General features: G+C 35.7%; 1 protein-coding gene across 1 annotated transcript in view; it reads right to left on the minus strand.

Moving 5' to 3' along the window:
* Nucleotides 1-2048: 2048 nt before the first annotated feature.
* LOC126979318 (diacylglycerol kinase delta-like) overlaps nucleotides 2049-17641 on the minus strand; it is a 133181-nt gene continuing 117588 nt past the window's right edge. The window contains exons 6-10 of the mRNA XM_050828564.1: nucleotides 10797-11002; nucleotides 9626-9822; nucleotides 4567-4712; nucleotides 3248-3356; nucleotides 2049-2237 (exon numbers count right to left, since the gene is read on the minus strand). Coding sequence (XP_050684521.1) covers nucleotides 2049-2237; nucleotides 3248-3356; nucleotides 4567-4712; nucleotides 9626-9822; nucleotides 10797-11002 — 847 coding nt within the window. The remainder of the gene's footprint in view (nucleotides 2238-3247; nucleotides 3357-4566; nucleotides 4713-9625; nucleotides 9823-10796; nucleotides 11003-17641) is intronic.

Below are 17641 nucleotides of genomic sequence, written 5' to 3' on the forward strand. Positions count from 1 at the left end.
CATGATAAAGTACGTATTTATTCTGGCTAAGGATTCATGAGAAATCTTTAAAAAACAAAATAAATAAATATTTATAATAAATATAATTTGTGACACACAAATCACAAAATACAATGCTTTTAATTGTAGTAATATTGATGTTATTAATTCAATAAAATGCGTATTTATCTAACTCGAATTTGATTCCACTCTCCTGTCAATTTGTAAATACATGTTCCTTAGATAAAGGATTGGTCTCCGCTGCTCTCCAACTAGATACCGCAGTCGTAGTCGCAAAGTACGGCAACTAATACTACGCCCAAGTGAGCATACTCGAGCCAGTCTCGAACAATATGTGGCGTTCACGTGCCACATGTTCTGTTAAACTTTGCTAATAATTGAAACTAAAATGCCGGGTTGCGTCGTAAAACTTTGTAAACATGCTACAAGTAATAAGAGACACTAGGATCACATATCATCAGTAAGTATTTTGTATTTAAATGTAAAATAACACAAAGTGTATGTTACAAAATTTGAAAGATGCCATTGAGTGTCAAATGCCACGCACACAAGCATCTAATAGTTGCCGTAATAAAAAAGCTATTGTTCTCAGGTAGTGTGGCATCCAGTTGGAACGCAGAGGAGAACAATCCTTAATCTAACACATTTCCCTATTTTTAACACACTAATAAATCATATTATTTATTTATTTACTGAATTATACTTAAACTTAATAAAATTATACAAAACTTGAAAAAAAAACTAATAGGACATCTGGATTCGAAACGGGGTCTTCTGATTTCCGAATCACCTATTGTAGTGGCGAAATTTACTTTGGTATTCTAATGTTATTGTAACAGTGTCTCATTAAAACACTGATAAAACTACATTTTTTAAAATTGAGACCTAGCTTGATCGATTTCTCGCCCCAGAAACTACTTTTATAATAAATTTTATTAAAATCATTGGAGCCGTTTCCGAGATTCAGATTTTATATAAATTTATATATACAAGGATTGCTCGTTTGAAGATAATATAAGATATTAACATTGGTCAATGTTTACTGCTAGTTTTAGAGTGACATCAACATAAGGTTATATTAATGGAAACATCAAAGAAGAAATTCAATATTGAAGATTAATACAAGTTATAACGGTAAACCTAAAGCGTTATTCCTCTTATTTCAATTAATCTTCAAGGTCCCAATTTAATATTTAAAATACAATATTGAAGTTAACTAACTGGTGATTAAGCTTCTAGAATATTCCTACTTAATTAAAAAACTTTACGGTTTCATCAATTAATATTATACAAATAATCATCAATAATGTAAATTAATATAATAAAATTATTATTACTACCAGATTTGATAATTTGACTAATAATTTTGTGCCATCGACAGTGCGACCTACCATAGAATATGGTCCGGTATCAGACCGCGTCCGATGATTCAGCCGGACCGATCCGAACATGTGTTTAGACTTTAACAATCAATGACGTCGAAGATTTGACATAGTGGTTAGTGACCTTGACTACTCAGCTAGAGTTTGCTAAAGATTTGAGGGTTTTAAACATAGTAGCCAAAAATGTTTATGTGATTAATTAACTTACATCAGGACGACCGAGCCTTGCTCGGATTTTTAAGAATGCACAAAACTTTAACAAAAAAAAAAAAATAATACGACATCTCGATTCGAACCCGGGTTTTCTGCTTTTCGGATCACCCAATCTCCCATCTGATCTATTATAGTCTTGTATAAAGTCGCGAAATTTACCTTTGTATTCTAATGTTATTGTAGCAGTTTCTCATAAAAACACTGATAAAACTATATTTTTTTTAATTGAGACCTTCGATCGATTTTTCGCTCCCGAAACTACCTGTATGCTTAATTACATCAAAATCATTGGAGCCGTTTCCGAGATTCAGATTATATATCCAAGAATTGCTCGTTTAAAGGTATAAGATATCGCTACCAGGCTCACAAAATATAGGCAAATCCTAGTTTGGAGCAGGATAATTTGAGTCAAGTATCATTAATCTATCAAACAAAGAGGACAGAGGGGTGAACTCACTCGCACTTGGTGTGGTCGTGCGCCACGTGCGTGCGCGCGTGAAGCAGCAGCGAGAGCGCGCGCTTTAGACGGTGTGCCGCGCGAGCCGCACCTCCCCCCGCCCGCTCTCCCACTCCCACCAGTCGCGCACAGCCCTCACGAAGAGCGACACGTGCCTCGCTGTTTGCTTCCCCTACTTCACCGGCCTGCATGTGAATCAAATATTTCATGGGATTAAAATGCGACCACGTACCGAAAGACGCAGTGTTGGTAGACCCCCCACAAGATCTGGTCAAGATTGCAAGAATAGTTTGGATGAGATCTAGATCGTCATGGAGATCTTTGGGGGAGGCCTTTGTCCAGCAGTAGACGCCTTCCGGTTAATGTTGGATAATATGGTAATCTTAGAATAATAACGCTTAGAACGTGAGTTGAAATGAAACAGTTTCAATGTGGTCTTTTATGACCACATACGTTTCCGGCCGCGTCAGTTTCATTCTGCCAACTTCCAGGACAATCAGTGCGCGAAATTTAATTGAAAAATGACCTACTGGGCAGTAAACTGGTGTCACAAAGCGTCTTATAATATAAATTATGATAAGAAAATCACATTTCACACATAAGACGATTTCACAACTTTTAATTTAAGCTAATACATTGGTCAAAACAGCAAAATATTTTGTAAATTTTGTTTAAAACGCCATTAAAAAATATTTAAGCCATTAAGCTATAATGTACGACGCGTTTGTTTTTTTAAATCCAAGATGGCCGCCGCGTAAATTTGTTTTATACAATATTGATATCGAATCCGAGGTTCTCGAGGGTGCAGAGAACGAATTTCGGATCATTTTTTAAATCCAAGATGGCCGCCGCGCAAAATTATGATTTCGATGATTTTAGTTCCACGTGGCACAAAATTTCAGAAAGATGCCTATAAGTTGTTTGGCATTAGGGTTATATTACACCGCGCCATTATAAATACCACGCATACTTATAGACCCAAATGAATATTTCACCGCAGCCATCTCAGATCCGCGACGCCGCCAATAAAAACATCCACGATGCCATACACATTGCCGAAGATCTTAACAAATGGAAAGCGATCGTCCGGAAAATAATCCATCGAGGCCACGACCCTTAGCAATGTGGAAAACGACACAAAGAGGAGGAGTATTTGATTAAATGTCAAAGTATTATCAATAAAATCAAAGGTTACCTGAACGATCTCTTGCAAGTTCCGAAGCAGCGATGATTCCTGCAGGTCGGGAGGCGCGGGCGGAGGCGGAGGAGCCGACAGCGTTCGCTCAAACGTCATTATTGACCATCTAAATATTAAAAAAATAATTTGTTCACGATCCGAGCGATTTTTGCGCGGGTGTAATTTGTGAGCACGGGGTGAAGCCGAGGGCCTCAATACACCCCAGTAAAGGAATCGCATTTATCCGCGAGTTAAATATAGTCCATTATACGATACTATTATAATAAACATAAGAGCTAATTGTGGTATCTTTATCAAAATATATTTCAAAGGTATCTACGTCGCATAATTCATAATTCGTATAGAAATAATTGTAGCTTGTTTACTGTCAAAATAACCAACACAAAAGTTAAATATTATACTGTATGGAGTAGGGTTCAAATGATAGTGAAGTGGATACCCTTTACCTGTAGTCTCTTACAATAGAGAGGGATACCAGAGGAATCAAAGGAGCAATGCCGGCATTTTGGGCAAGTGTACGCGCTGTTCTTAAAGGTACTCAAGCCGTATTAAGATTTATCATTGTCTATGATAGCTTAACACCGTTACAGTATAAAAATAAATATTTACAAGCTATTTCCCGCAACTCAAAGGTTTGATATTTCCTCGCGATGTATTGCTTCACCAGAAAAGCGGAGGCTAAACATTTGGCATCGGAAATACATAGCTACAAGGTGGGGATGAAACCGACACCTGCCACATTATAGAAAGAAAGAACGAAAAAAAACAAACATTTATTTTCATAGGTCAAAATTACATATGATTGTCAGATATTATCAACACTTCGGCAAAATTGAGCTTTAATGAAAAGAAGTTGCAAGAAACTCATTGTCACTCATCTTAATTTATATTTTTAGTTTCAGCATTTTATATTATACTATATACAATGTATGTAAAGTGATACAGCAAAATTAATGCAAGAAAAATTACTTGTGTACGTTAAAAAAAGAAAAATTCAATAGGAACGAATACCTAGACGAATCAATTCACATAACTTAAAATAAAATCTTGTATGCTTTATTCAACTCTCGGGTTGTGGCTCCATCTACAGGATCTACTTTACAGTTGATCACCTGCTCAATCCCGATATTTCCATATTAGGAAATTGACTTGAGATGTCGCTCTCTCAAATCTGACTTCACTTTAAAATAAAAAATTGTTTATAAAAAAATATGAATCTCCGAAGTCAGGACCAATCAGGCACCACAAGCATCGCCCGTTCACGGTTAGTCAAAGGCCATTGCGCCAATTAGGGTTTGTTTATCGCCTCATCTTACCGGTCCAGCATTTTGGTGGAAGCCCGCTCGTATCTCTCGAGCAGCTGCTGCAGGTTGGCCGCGTCGTCGCAGGATGAGCCCCAGCCCAGCACCCGCGCCAGGTCGTTGCCGGTACCCAGGGGGAGAACTGCTGTCTGCACTTGGCGCTGGTCACAGTCCAAAGTGTTACCAACACTCGATAATAGAGTTAAGATAGATACGAATGTAATAAATATGTTTCTATTTTAGTAATAGAAAGTTGTTAAATGAAAACGATGGAATTTACGGGATGGGGAGTGGTGAGGCAAGCGCCTATGGACCTAACTAGTGGGAGGTTCCTTTGTACATGCCGGCTAGATTATGGGTACCACAACGGCAACTATTTCTGCCGTGAAGCAGTTACTGTATGTGTGTTTACATTACTGTGTTTCGGTCTGAAGGGCGCCGTAGCTAGTGAAATTACTGGGCAAATGAGACTTGACATCTTATGTCTCAAGGTGACGAGCGCAGTTGTAGTGTCGCTCAAAATTTATGGGGTTTTTCAAGAATCCTGAGCGGCATTGCATCGTAATGGGCAGGGCGTATCAATTACCATCACCTGAACGTCCTGCTCGACTCATCCCTTATTTTCATAAAAAAATGGATATTTGTACATTCCAATTAGTACCAACATTCAGTTATGATAATATTAATACAATAATTTGTAACCTGTTAATAATATATTGTTTTAGTTATTATATTTAGTACATTTTTAAGTAATTGTAATATTATATAATCACATGCAAAATCTTAGTGATGTGTTATTCTGATGTCGGTAGTTTCGTATTATTAACATTGTTAGTAGGGTAACTGTTACGAATGGCTCTCAGCTATTGGGCACTTCTTGTTGGGACAGTCGAAAGTGTCGGACGTGCTGGCTGCTGGTCAACCGACTGCCCTATTATTATAAATCATTTAGTGTTACTTGTATATAGTTGTGATTGTAGTGAAATATTTGAATATATATTCTAATAAAGTGGTCCGTAAAAGTGTTTTTATTAAAATTAGTAATAGAAGGCTGTGGTTATTAAATGAAAGCTATGAAATCTTTTTTTACGAGGTGATTTGAGACTTACGGGATGGGGAGTGGTGAAGTAACCGCCTATGGATCTAATCTACAGACCAGGTTATTCAAAGCTTTGATTTTTGAAGTTTGAACTTATTTCGGCATTGATAACTGACAAGCGATTGTCATTGAAAAGATGTCTCTTTCCATAGAGGAAGAATAGGTTAAAACTTAGTATCCCGTAGCACGAGCACACATTTTTTACCTCATAATTCCCGAAGAATAGAATAGAATAGACAGTTAGAGACGTATTAGTTATGTGAGGTTTAGCAAATGATTACAAATAAGGAATTTTATCGAAGTACGATAGCCTTAAAGACGTTTTATCTAATATAGGTTTATACCTTCGATAAGCGTATAGTTATGAATAAGGCGGTAAGTCTATACTTCCAACGCTAAGGCGGCTATGATTGACGTCATCCCGCAACAATGTTTTATTAATTAAAATATAACTTCAACGTTAAACACTTCATTTTAAACTCCATCAATTTCCGGCCCTTCTTTCAAATGCGTTTAACTTAAATTTAATTCTTGTTCTAAATTAAATGTTCTCTCAATTCAATTTTCTTGCCTTTATGAACAGTGTTATTGAAATGTCGAAATAATTTTGTAATTCCATTTTGATATAAATCATGACTGTATTTTTCTTTGACATGTAATAGCTTATATGACGACTAAAATATAAATTAAGTTTATTACAACTAAAATATTTTTACATAAAAAACGTCCAAAACGTGTTTCGACTGTGGCAATGTATATAATATTCTTTTCAGCCCGTGAATGAACAATGATTTTGTACTGTTTTTCCCTATGTAAGATGTAATATAAACGGAGTTATACATACAGTCTATGTGAAATAAATGACATATAAATGATGCTTCTGGATTGGTTTTCGAAGATTACCTTCTAAAACCAAACATACAAATTATACCTTTTTATGATATATTACTGCTTCTATTGAGCAGAGTATTAATTTAATAACCACTGCTTCTATTGAGCAGTGTACTAATTTAAGTAAAGATTTGGAATATTTTCCAAAAAATTAAACAATAAGACAATAGTGGACTCCTCTAGCAGTGTAAAAACAAGTAATTTAACATGTACTAGAATAAGTAATAATTGTAAAATTGCAAACCTGATGCACCAAAACATGTAAGGATTATTTGAAAGAAGGATAAATGAAGTATCATTTGAAACAATTTGTCTTTACTAGGGGACGTTCAACAACGGATGCAGGTGTTGAGCTAATCAAGAATATTTTTGATGCCTGTGAGGAATCGCAAAATGCACTTGGCATTTTCTGTGATTTATCTAAGGCTTTTGATTGTGTTCAACATTCAACGCTGGTCAGGAAGCTATACCACTATGGCATAAAAAGAACTGCGCTCGATCTTCTGACTACATATCTAAACAATAGAATTCAGAGAGTCGACGTACATGGCAAGAGATCTGCTGGGACTCTTCTCAGTATGGGGGTACCACAAGGGTCTATTCTTGGACCGTTCCTCTTCCTCATCTATATAAATGATCTTCCTAATCTTATAGAGAAAAAACATAAGGTAGTATTGTTTGCGGACGACACTTCACTGATTTTCAAAGTGAAAAGAAACGAAGCTATGTATGACGAAGTGAACGATATTTTAACAGACATCGTGTACTCGTTTAGTGCTAATAACCTATTGTTAAATAGCAAGAAAACTAAATACATTAAATTTACCGTACGAAATGTCAAAAATGTAAATGAAAATGTTTTGTGAAACGGAGAGGTGATTGAACCGGTGGAATCTGCTTTATTTCTTGGCATAACTCTAGATTCCAAATTACAATGGGGCGAATTGAAGGATTGGCAAACAGACTTAGTCCTGCGGCATACGTGGTTAAAAGATCAGACAATTAACTGACATAGATACGGCGCGACTAGTATACTTTAGTTATTTCCATAGAATTATGTTCTATGATGTATTGCTATGGGGCAACGCTGCCGATATTAATACAATATTTGTGCTGCAGAAGAGGGCTATTCGCGCTATTTATAACCTAGGTCCTAAAGAATCATTGAGGGCAAAATTCAAAGAAATAAACATCTTGACTGTTGCTTCTTAATATATTCTTGATAATGTAATGTATGTTCATAGGCACATAAGTGAATTTGCCAGAAACTGTCATAACCATAATGTTAACACCAGGAACAGACATAAACTTATGATGCCTACTACTCGGCTAAGTCGAATTAGTAAGTCTTTTGTAGGGCGATGTATATGCTTTTACAACAAGATCCCAGAAAATGTTCAAAACAAAAGTATAACGTTATTCAAAAGAATTGTTAAAAAACGTTTGTGTGGTAAAGGTTACTATGATACCACAGATTGGGAATAGAGTGACCGCTCTCAAGGTATTAAATAATAAGCTTAATTGTACAATATTACTTTGTAAACATATTTATTCGATGAAACAATTAATAAAGCCCGCTGAGTTTGTTGCGCCCATTCTTGTCAGTTCTGAGGCATTCATTTTGGAATGGGTGGCAGTTTTTTTTTGACTTTCAATAAGTGATGTGACATCCTATTTTGAATAAAAATATTTGAATTTGAATTTGAATATAAGTGCACATGTAATAAATAAATATGACACGAATTATACTATTTCCAACATTAATTAATAATTTCATGAAGACCTTTTCACAGGTATGGGTGTGATAAAAAATAATTTTTGAGTTTCAGTTCTAAGTATGGGAAACCCCCAAAATTTATTGTTTTATTTTTTTCTATTTTTGTGTGAAAATATTAATGCGGTTCACAGAATAGCTCTACTTAGTTTCAACAATATAATTCTTTTAGTTTCGGAAAAAAGTGACAGTCATGACGAATCTATAAGGGTACCGTATTTTGCCATTTGGCTACGGAACCCTTAAAAAGAGATGACCTTTTACTTTATCTTTTCATTACAATGAATACTATATAATATTTCAATTAATCTCATAACGAGCTCAACCCGGCCAGAAAAGCCATAGCTCTTGGATAATTAATCACAATTTTATAGGAAACTCTTCTTTTCAATTACAAATATATTTTACGGTATAAGCTGAATATGTAGATTTCTCTATAGAAATTACTTTAAAGATCAATTAGTTGTTTTTGAGTTTATTCATTACAAACAAACATACAAAGAACCAAATATGTTGTCTAAATAATATAAGCTTGTTAAGGAACTGTGTGCAAGGGCACGGACGAGTAAAAAATAAGGACTCCGTGTCACCTTACATAACAGTGAGCCAATAAACGCGTAAATACATATCCCCACGCATACACTTACACTAATACAAGCCGATCAGCCGCCATTATGAGATTTGCCATCGTCTGTGACATATTATCAGTTTGCGTATATTCATAATATTTTAAAAATGCCGTCATGCGTTGTAAAAATGTTTAAAAACAATGCTATAAAAGTATTTGTGGATATATGATTTTTTAAGGGAGAAAAATTGTGTATCTGTATACCCCGTAACCGCACACACACCAGCATAAAGGTGCTTCACTTGCTAATATCACGGCGCGGAGTCCTTCTTTTTTACTAGTCCGTGGTACCTTGTATGATTTTAAAAGGAAATCTTGAAAGATGCTTGTTTTTTTTAGAATGTTCTACTGTTTTTACCAGACGGAGGGTCCTTTGCACAGGATATCGATAAGTTAATGGGTACAACATCGGCGCCTTTTTCTGCCGTGAAGCAGTAATGTGTAAACATTATTGTGTTTCGGTCTGAAGGGCGCCGTAGCTAGTGAAATTACTGGGCAAATGTGACTTAACATCTTATGTCTCAAGGTGATGAGCGCAGTTGTAGTGCCGTTCAGGATTTTTAATTTTTTCATAAATCCTGACCGGCACTGCATTGTCTAGACCTTTATTGTCATAAAAATATAAATATACAAAAGTGACAATCTTTTAAGACATTTTTTTTGTTTAGATTGTTCTACTCACATGCATCTCTAGTTTGTCCACCTCCTGGAGCACCCAGCCCACGGAGCCGTCCCCGCTGCACACCAGGACCCTGAGCGGCGCGAAGTGTCTGAACAGCCTCAGCCCCAGCCTCGGCCCGGCGCCGCTCAGCTCGAACACTTGCGCCGGATTCAGTAGCTGCTTGAAGCGACGCAGAAATTTCACGCCCTGATTGTCACCTGAACATACATCACGTAAAAGATTTTTAAAAGAGCGCTATAGTAACGGTTAATTCTTAAACGCTCCTCTGATTCCTCTGGTGTTGAAAGAGAATGTGGGCGTGATCACATAACACCAGGTGACCCGTACGCTTGTTTGTCCTCCTTTTCTATATAAAAAAAAACCTGGGAGAGTTTTTTTCGGTGGTGTTTCTTTTCTCATAGCGCGCCATTTGTTTCCGAAACGATAGTATTGATTTAATTTATTATTATTTTAGATTTAAACCGGAAGACGCAGTGTTGGTAGGACCCCACAAGATGGATGGACCCGACGATCTGGTCAAGATCGCCCGAATAGGTTGGATGAAGGCAGACGATCGTCGTGGAGATCTTTGGGGGAGGCCTTTGTCCAGTCGTGGACGTCTACCGGCTGCATATAGTACTTTCTTTGATTAACGCGAGTGTTACACATTTAAATAAAACATTTTAAAGGATTAAAACGTGTGTAATTGTAACTTTGTTTTTAAATCAGATTTTTGCGTAAAAGTTACATTTTTATTATTATTTTAGTTAACCCGACGTTTCAAGACCTTTCCAGATCTCGTTTTCGGCAGATGAAATGAGTCATGAAAGTGTTTGTCATAGATAATTGTCATTATGAAGTCAAGCGCCATTTATTGTCCCGGAGGTGGTATTTCCTGCAGACAGATTTTGGCAAAGGACAATGTCGAAGTCCGCCCCAGAACCGATGGTAATGATTTAATTAACATTACAAAACATTCCAAAAGAATCAATAAAAGTGATTCAATTTTTCAAAATTGATCCCTTTAAAATTGTCTTTAATTAAGTGATTTTTTGTTAATTTATCCCGACTCTTTGTTGACACTTGTCTGAGTCCCATGCCAGCATAACAGAGCTTTCTTTAAATACAAAAAAACCTACGCGTCTTTATAGGCACTTGGTAATGATTCTTAAAGGTTTGGTAATGAAGTTACCAGATCTTGAGTTGACGAAGACTATAAGCGGCGAAGCGTTCGGCGGTCGGTCCGGAAGCCAGCCGTCATCTGGTCCTACGGAGTGCAGCTTGGTGGGCGGTACGATGGAAGCTCTCGAGGGGCCCAGGGAGCAGGCAGACCGCCAACTGGGCCGGCAGTTCGCGTGGACGCATCGGCGGCACCAGATGCACCGAAAGTCTTGCAACCTGCCAACAAATACATATTATCTGTTGTTCTAAAACTAGATTAGACGGCTATAAATATTATTTAGTATTCAGTGACGTCATTTTTCGCTTTGGGGGGTTTTGCCATAATCGCCTTGTCAGGCGGGTTGACGAATAGATGGTGATACTCTCTCGGAAGAATGCGGCATCTTACGGCACCCACGGGAGGGGATCGGGCACCATACACACAAACTCGATGGACAGATGGCCTTTGGGGTAGCAAAGTCCTCAAATGACCACCACGTAAGACACAGTGTTGGTAGGACCCCCACAAGATGGACTGGTCTGGTCTAGATCACCGGAATAGTTCGGATGAGGGCAGCGCAAGACTGATCGTCGTGAAGATCTTTGGGTGAAGCTTTGTCCAGCAGTGGACGTCTTTCGGCTGATATGATGATGATATGGATGCAGTGAAGCAACGAGCATAATATTATGTTCTACCTGAAATATAATCATCTTACTGCCGTAACAATATGGCTTGAGTTGTAACGCATCAATACTACGGCTCAGATTAAATTGTTCCCCCGACATAAATGTAGATTGGTTTATGTGACTGTCAGACCGGAACAAAACAGTACAAGTTTATCGCTTGCTATTTTACGGCAGAAATAGATGTCGAACGGCTAAAGTTTGAGTTACTCATAAAATATTTTATTGCGATATATTTACAAAACACCTCGCGAAGCGCCATGTAGTTAAGTATTCAAACGATATTAATTATTGTGCCCTAGTTTATAATAAGTTTTCTGCTAAGCGACATCACTATGCTCGAAACGAATATAAGAACTAAGTGAAAATTATTTATCATAGTTCCTACAGCTATCCACTGTCAGTCATCTAATATATATTTCATTCGTAATAATGTGAGAGTTGCACTTTTATTTATGCGTAAATATCTTTCCCTACATAACTATAACTTTATACTATTACGGTATGATACGTACCTACGAAATGACATTACATTATTTCGGGTTAAATGAATACTCGTATTGTAGCAAAAGTAAGCAAAAAAAAACTACTGTACTGTAATGAAGTACCTATTTATTTATGAAAATAAGGGATGAGACGAGCATGACGTTCAGCTTTTTTCATTCTAAAAGAACCCAAAAATTCTGAGCGGCGCTGCAGTTGTGCTCGTCACCTTGAGACATAAAATAATAAGTGTCATTAGCCCAGTAATTTCACTAGCTACGGCACCCTTTAGACTGAAACACAATAATACTTACACATTACTGCTTCACGGTAGAAAAAGGCGCCGTTGTGGTACTCATAATCTAGCCGTAATGGCTGTGATATAGATACATACAAGGTGCTGCATCCAATACATGAATCATGTTTATATAATATAAATTATTTCATAAAAAGTAATAAGGAATAAACTGTATTTAAATATAAACTATTGTAAGTACCTTTAGAGCTTGAACTCATTGTTTGTGTAAGGATGCTTCGTGAACGTGATGGTCGTGATTACTGTCACAATTAGTAATTGCATCCAACAAATACAACTATTTATTTACTATAACAATAATATAATATACAAAAATAAATGTAATATAATTACACTTAATTACTACCCATTATCTATGTGTGAGTGTTAGTTTAATGCGGTGCGCGAACAAAACCTTTTCCGTGAACTCATAATTTCCTGTTTGTAAGAAGTACCTTGTTCCGTGAAAGTACTTAATTGGCGTGTATGATAATGTGGATGAATTGAATTGAATTAAAATATGAATTAAGTATAAATAATTTATTTTAAGGTGATATCCCTCACTACCGGGATTAATTATACAAATTAAATTTGTCATCCAAATTTATGAACGATGCGGGACTTGAACCACAACCTGAGATTTGAACAATGCATACTAAGATTTACGATCCATGCGTCCGTTCGGACGGAAGACGATAGGCGCGGGTTCGAGTCCCGCATTGCCCATAAATTTTAATTATAAATTTAATTTGTATAGATGAAAAAAAAAACTTCAAAACTGAAAAGTATCAAATAACTAAAAATTTAATTTAATACACCTTTTCATTTAATATTAATAAAATGCTATTATTTATATGTGCTACCTATTGATAGGTTTTGAGTCGGTGCCAAGCCCTTAAGAAAATAAAACTTAATATTATAAACAGCTTACTTATAGTAATTATTAAGGTTGTCTGGCCACGCGTGTCTATCCGCTTGGGTTTTTTTGTTCTAGACGAAGCTATCCCGCTTAAAGTCACGCGTGGCGAGTGTAGGTACTTACTATTAAATTTGGCTTGTCACCGACTTCAAAGCTATCAATATGTAGCACATACAAATAATAGTATTTCATTAATATTAAAGGTATTTAATTAAATTTTTAGTTATTTGTTACTTTTCAGTTTTTGAAGTCGGTTTTTTTTAATCCTACCTTTATTTTAACTTTTTAGTATCGGTTAATAATTATAATATATAATCAACCTGAATGAGAATCTCCTAAAAAAGCCGTACACAAAAAAAAATTATATCACCGAGGTAAACAAAATTTTTCATAATAATGTTCATAAAATGAAAACTACTGGGCCAAACTATGTAAATTTTAGAAAAAATACATAAATCGGATCATAAATCTCAGAGTAATCGGTGTACATACATAAAAAAAAAACCGATCGAATTAATAGCCTCCTCCTTTTCGAAGTCGGTTAAAAATAGTTGCTTATTAGGTTTTGGGCGTTCACTTTAGTATAGTAATTAGGAGTATTTACTAAAGTCATTACCTCGCTATTTTGAGTTAAATCATTCAAGCTCAGGTACCAGGCAAACAGAGTCCCCAAGGAGGTATTCGGTCTTGTGTATATTTGCACGTCATCAGTTTATAACACTCGACTTGGCGTACGTGCCAGGTGCCATATTTGCATAGCCATTACGGTGGGGCGGGTGGCGCCTTCCCTCGTACCTACTTGACCTATATTTCTAATTAATACCACTTCCATCAGGCACTACGTCGTAAATAAATTAACACAAGCACTCATGCTCTATATATTATGTTTGTAGATTACTACAATTCCGAACTCTAAATGATATGATGTACTTAAATAGTTGGTTTCACTGAGTAAAAGTGTATATGGGCGCAAATTGCCACCTACCGGCAATAGTTATGCAACTATTGATATTTATGTTTTAGTTTATCATTAAAAGAAATATAGTTGTTATAGATATATCTGAAACATATAGGATTTAATTACAAATAGCTATTTGTAAACATAAAACCGTTATTTATTATGGTCTGATATTTAATACACTGTTATGATGTCCGTAGCTACTACGTAAGTCGGTACTGGCTAGGAGCCTATCTAATTCCTAGCCAACAGATATGTTTGAAGCGTTTAAGCAAAAAGCAATCATATATCGTGAACTATAATGTCAAAAATAAAATTACTGTTCTAATGTTTTGAAGATGTTTGATGTTTCATTTATTGTTAAAATACTTACTGTCTAAATGTTAAAATTAATTTCTATTACAATTAATAACATTATTTTGTATCAAACTTAATTATTTTATGCAATTAGTCTTTCTTAATTGCATTTCAAAACTTGCTTGCAGCGCCATCTTCTTACCTACAAATGTTTATTAAAATTTGATGAACAAACCATATTAACCATTTGAAGTTATATAAATTCACTAAAACAATTATTATAAATATTAAGCTGTACTTAGGAATTATTTTACAGTTCAGTTCAAGTTCAATTCTATACTAGTAATTGTGATTGATCAAACTAAGAACGTGTGTTATATAACCGTGATGGACCATAATCGAGTAAACCCTAGCTTAACGCCACCATGTACCAAGCGAATGAAACTACTTTTTGCTTATTTACTTCGTTCACATTATCATTATGTTAACAATTTAGACTTAGCACATACTCAAATTTAAATATAATATCCGGACGACCGAGCCTTGCTCGGATTTTTAAGAATGTACAAAACTTGAACAAAAAAAAAACTAATAGGACATCTGGATTCGAACCGGGGTCTTCTGCTTTCCGGATCACCCAATGTCCCATCTCAGCTATAATAGTCTTGTATATAGTGGCGAAATTTACCTTTGTATTCTAATGTTATTGTAGCTGTTTCTCATTCAAACATGGATAAAACCATTTTTTTTTAAATTGAAACCTAGCTAGATCGATTTATCACCCCCGAAATCCCCTGCATACTTAATTTTATGAAAATCGTTGGAGCCGTTTCCGAGATTCAGATTATATATATATATATATATATACAAGAATTGCTCGTTTAAAGATATAAGATTAATTCAAAATAGGATGTGTTATCACTTATTGAAAGTAAAAAACTAACACTCATTCCAAAAAGTATGCCTCAAACCCGAGAAGAACGGGCGGAACAAACTCGGCGGGCTTCTATTTATTAATAAAAAATATGGATACAAAGGAAGAAAGTCATCTATGTTATAGTAACCTTTACCACACAAACTTTTTTAACAATTCTTTTGAATTTCATAATATATTCATTTTGAACATTTTCTGGCATCTTGTAAGAGCATATACATCGCCACACAAAAGACTTACGAACTCGACTTAGCCGGTTCCTGGTGTTAACATTATGGTTAACGCAGTTTCTAGCATATTTACATAAGTGCCTATGTACATACATAACATTATCAAGAATATAAATTAAACTAGCGTATAGATGAACTGACAGCCCGATTATTCGTGTCGAATTTTTAATCATTGAGAGCAAAATTCAAAGAAATTAACATCTTGAGTGTTGCGTCTCAATATATTCTTGATAATGTAATGTATGTTCATAGGCACATATGTGAATTTGCTAGAAACTGTCATAACCATAATGTTAACACCAGAAACAGACGTAATCTTATAATACCTACTACCGCCCTCAGGCTATTAAATAATAAGTTTAATTGTACAATGTTACTTTGTAAACACATTGATGGAAGAAAAAAAGCCCACTAAGTTTGTTGCACCCATTCTTCTCAGGCCTGAGGCATTCATTTTGGAATGGGTGGTAAATTTTGCACTTTCAATAAGTGATATCACATTTATTTTGAATAAAAATATTTGAATTTGAATTGTCAATGAGTGCGTTAGCTAGTGGCTTAATATTTAAATTACTAAGGAGCTAATGCTAGGCGTGGTTGACTGCTTACCCGTTATCAATCAATATCGATAACAGTAAGAGTGCTTTCGTACTACATCCGATCCGAATCCGATCCGTACCCGTGAAAATTCGGTCCGAAGTAGTCGTAGAACGGAGGAGCCGGACCTAGTGCGTAAAGTATCATAGAAATAGTTCTACGACTACTTCGGACGGATATGGATCGGATTCGGATCGGACGTAGTTCGAAAGCGCTCTAACAATAGATTCGCTTTGCTTTTCTATCTTGTTGTACCTCCGTTTCAGATGTTGTATTGTCTCGCACGAAAACGTAATGTGGCGGGCGGAAAAGTATCACACACTTTTTTTAATTAAGACAGTGGAATTCAGTGGAAACAGCCCATTTTTTTGTAAATCAGTAAAATTAATATTTTTTTAATAAGGAACTTCGTTCTTATCCTGTGTCCCACGACACAAACGGTTTTTTTATTTATTATACATTGAATATTCTGAGGGACTACGTACTGGTCAGCTACCATTTCCTTACGAACTATGTGAACATTTCTAAGTTTATAGAAAAGTTTATTAAAATAATGTTAAAGCTCTCTGTTATCATTTTGTTTCTAGCTGATGATGACCCGCGTCCGCGTAGATAAAGGGTTTTTAACAATAATAAGCAAGTTTAGAATTCAGGATTATCTCATGTCCTATTCCAGTTCCGGTTCCCGTCTTCGCTCCCGTTCCCGACATATTATACGAATCTTATTTCGAGAAAGATTGCTTTGGCAAACTAAACATACTATTGGTATAGTCATATCTTGCTAATCTCGGCCCTTATTGGCATAAAAAAAAGTTATAGCTGATCGACGATAATTTTAAGTTTTGCACAAATCCCGCGGGAACCATGGATTTTTCTGGGTAATTAGCCTATTCCCAAGCTCTAGTCTATCGCTGTACCAAACTTCATCAAAATCAGTTCTGTAGCTCCGACGTTAAAGCGTAAAACACAGACACACATTAACATTTATAATATTATAGCAGGGATTCTGGAAAAGTGTGAATCCACTTCTATTCGGATATTTGAATGATGGACGTACACTTGTGAACCTTGTGACGTCATATTATTCCATTTGTTATAAGTAATTAAATTAAAGCAGGATTTATATAATTTCTTTTATTTCATTTGAAAAAAAAAATATTGCATCAGATATTTAAAGTAGACGACAAAGTCATATACTATTAGCCCCTGTCCCCCCTTTAATATGACGTAATTTATGGACGGCTCCTAGTAGGAATCGCTTACTATTTTTTCTTACGAAAAATGTACTAATACTAGTTATGTGCATGAGTATCATTCGCATAAGTCAAAATAACTATTTTAAAAAACAGGTACCTAACATAAAAACAAAAACTGTAAGAACCGGCCAAGTTTTGAGCGGTGATGTGTGAGAGTTACAACGATGAGTAATATCAAATCCAAATACGCTACAAGTTAAGAAGAAACCAAAGTAAACATTAG

Source organism: Leptidea sinapis, chromosome 3 (genome assembly GCF_905404315.1).
Source record: "Leptidea sinapis chromosome 3, ilLepSina1.1, whole genome shotgun sequence".
In the NCBI taxonomy this organism is placed as follows: Eukaryota; Metazoa; Arthropoda; class Insecta; order Lepidoptera; family Pieridae; genus Leptidea; species Leptidea sinapis.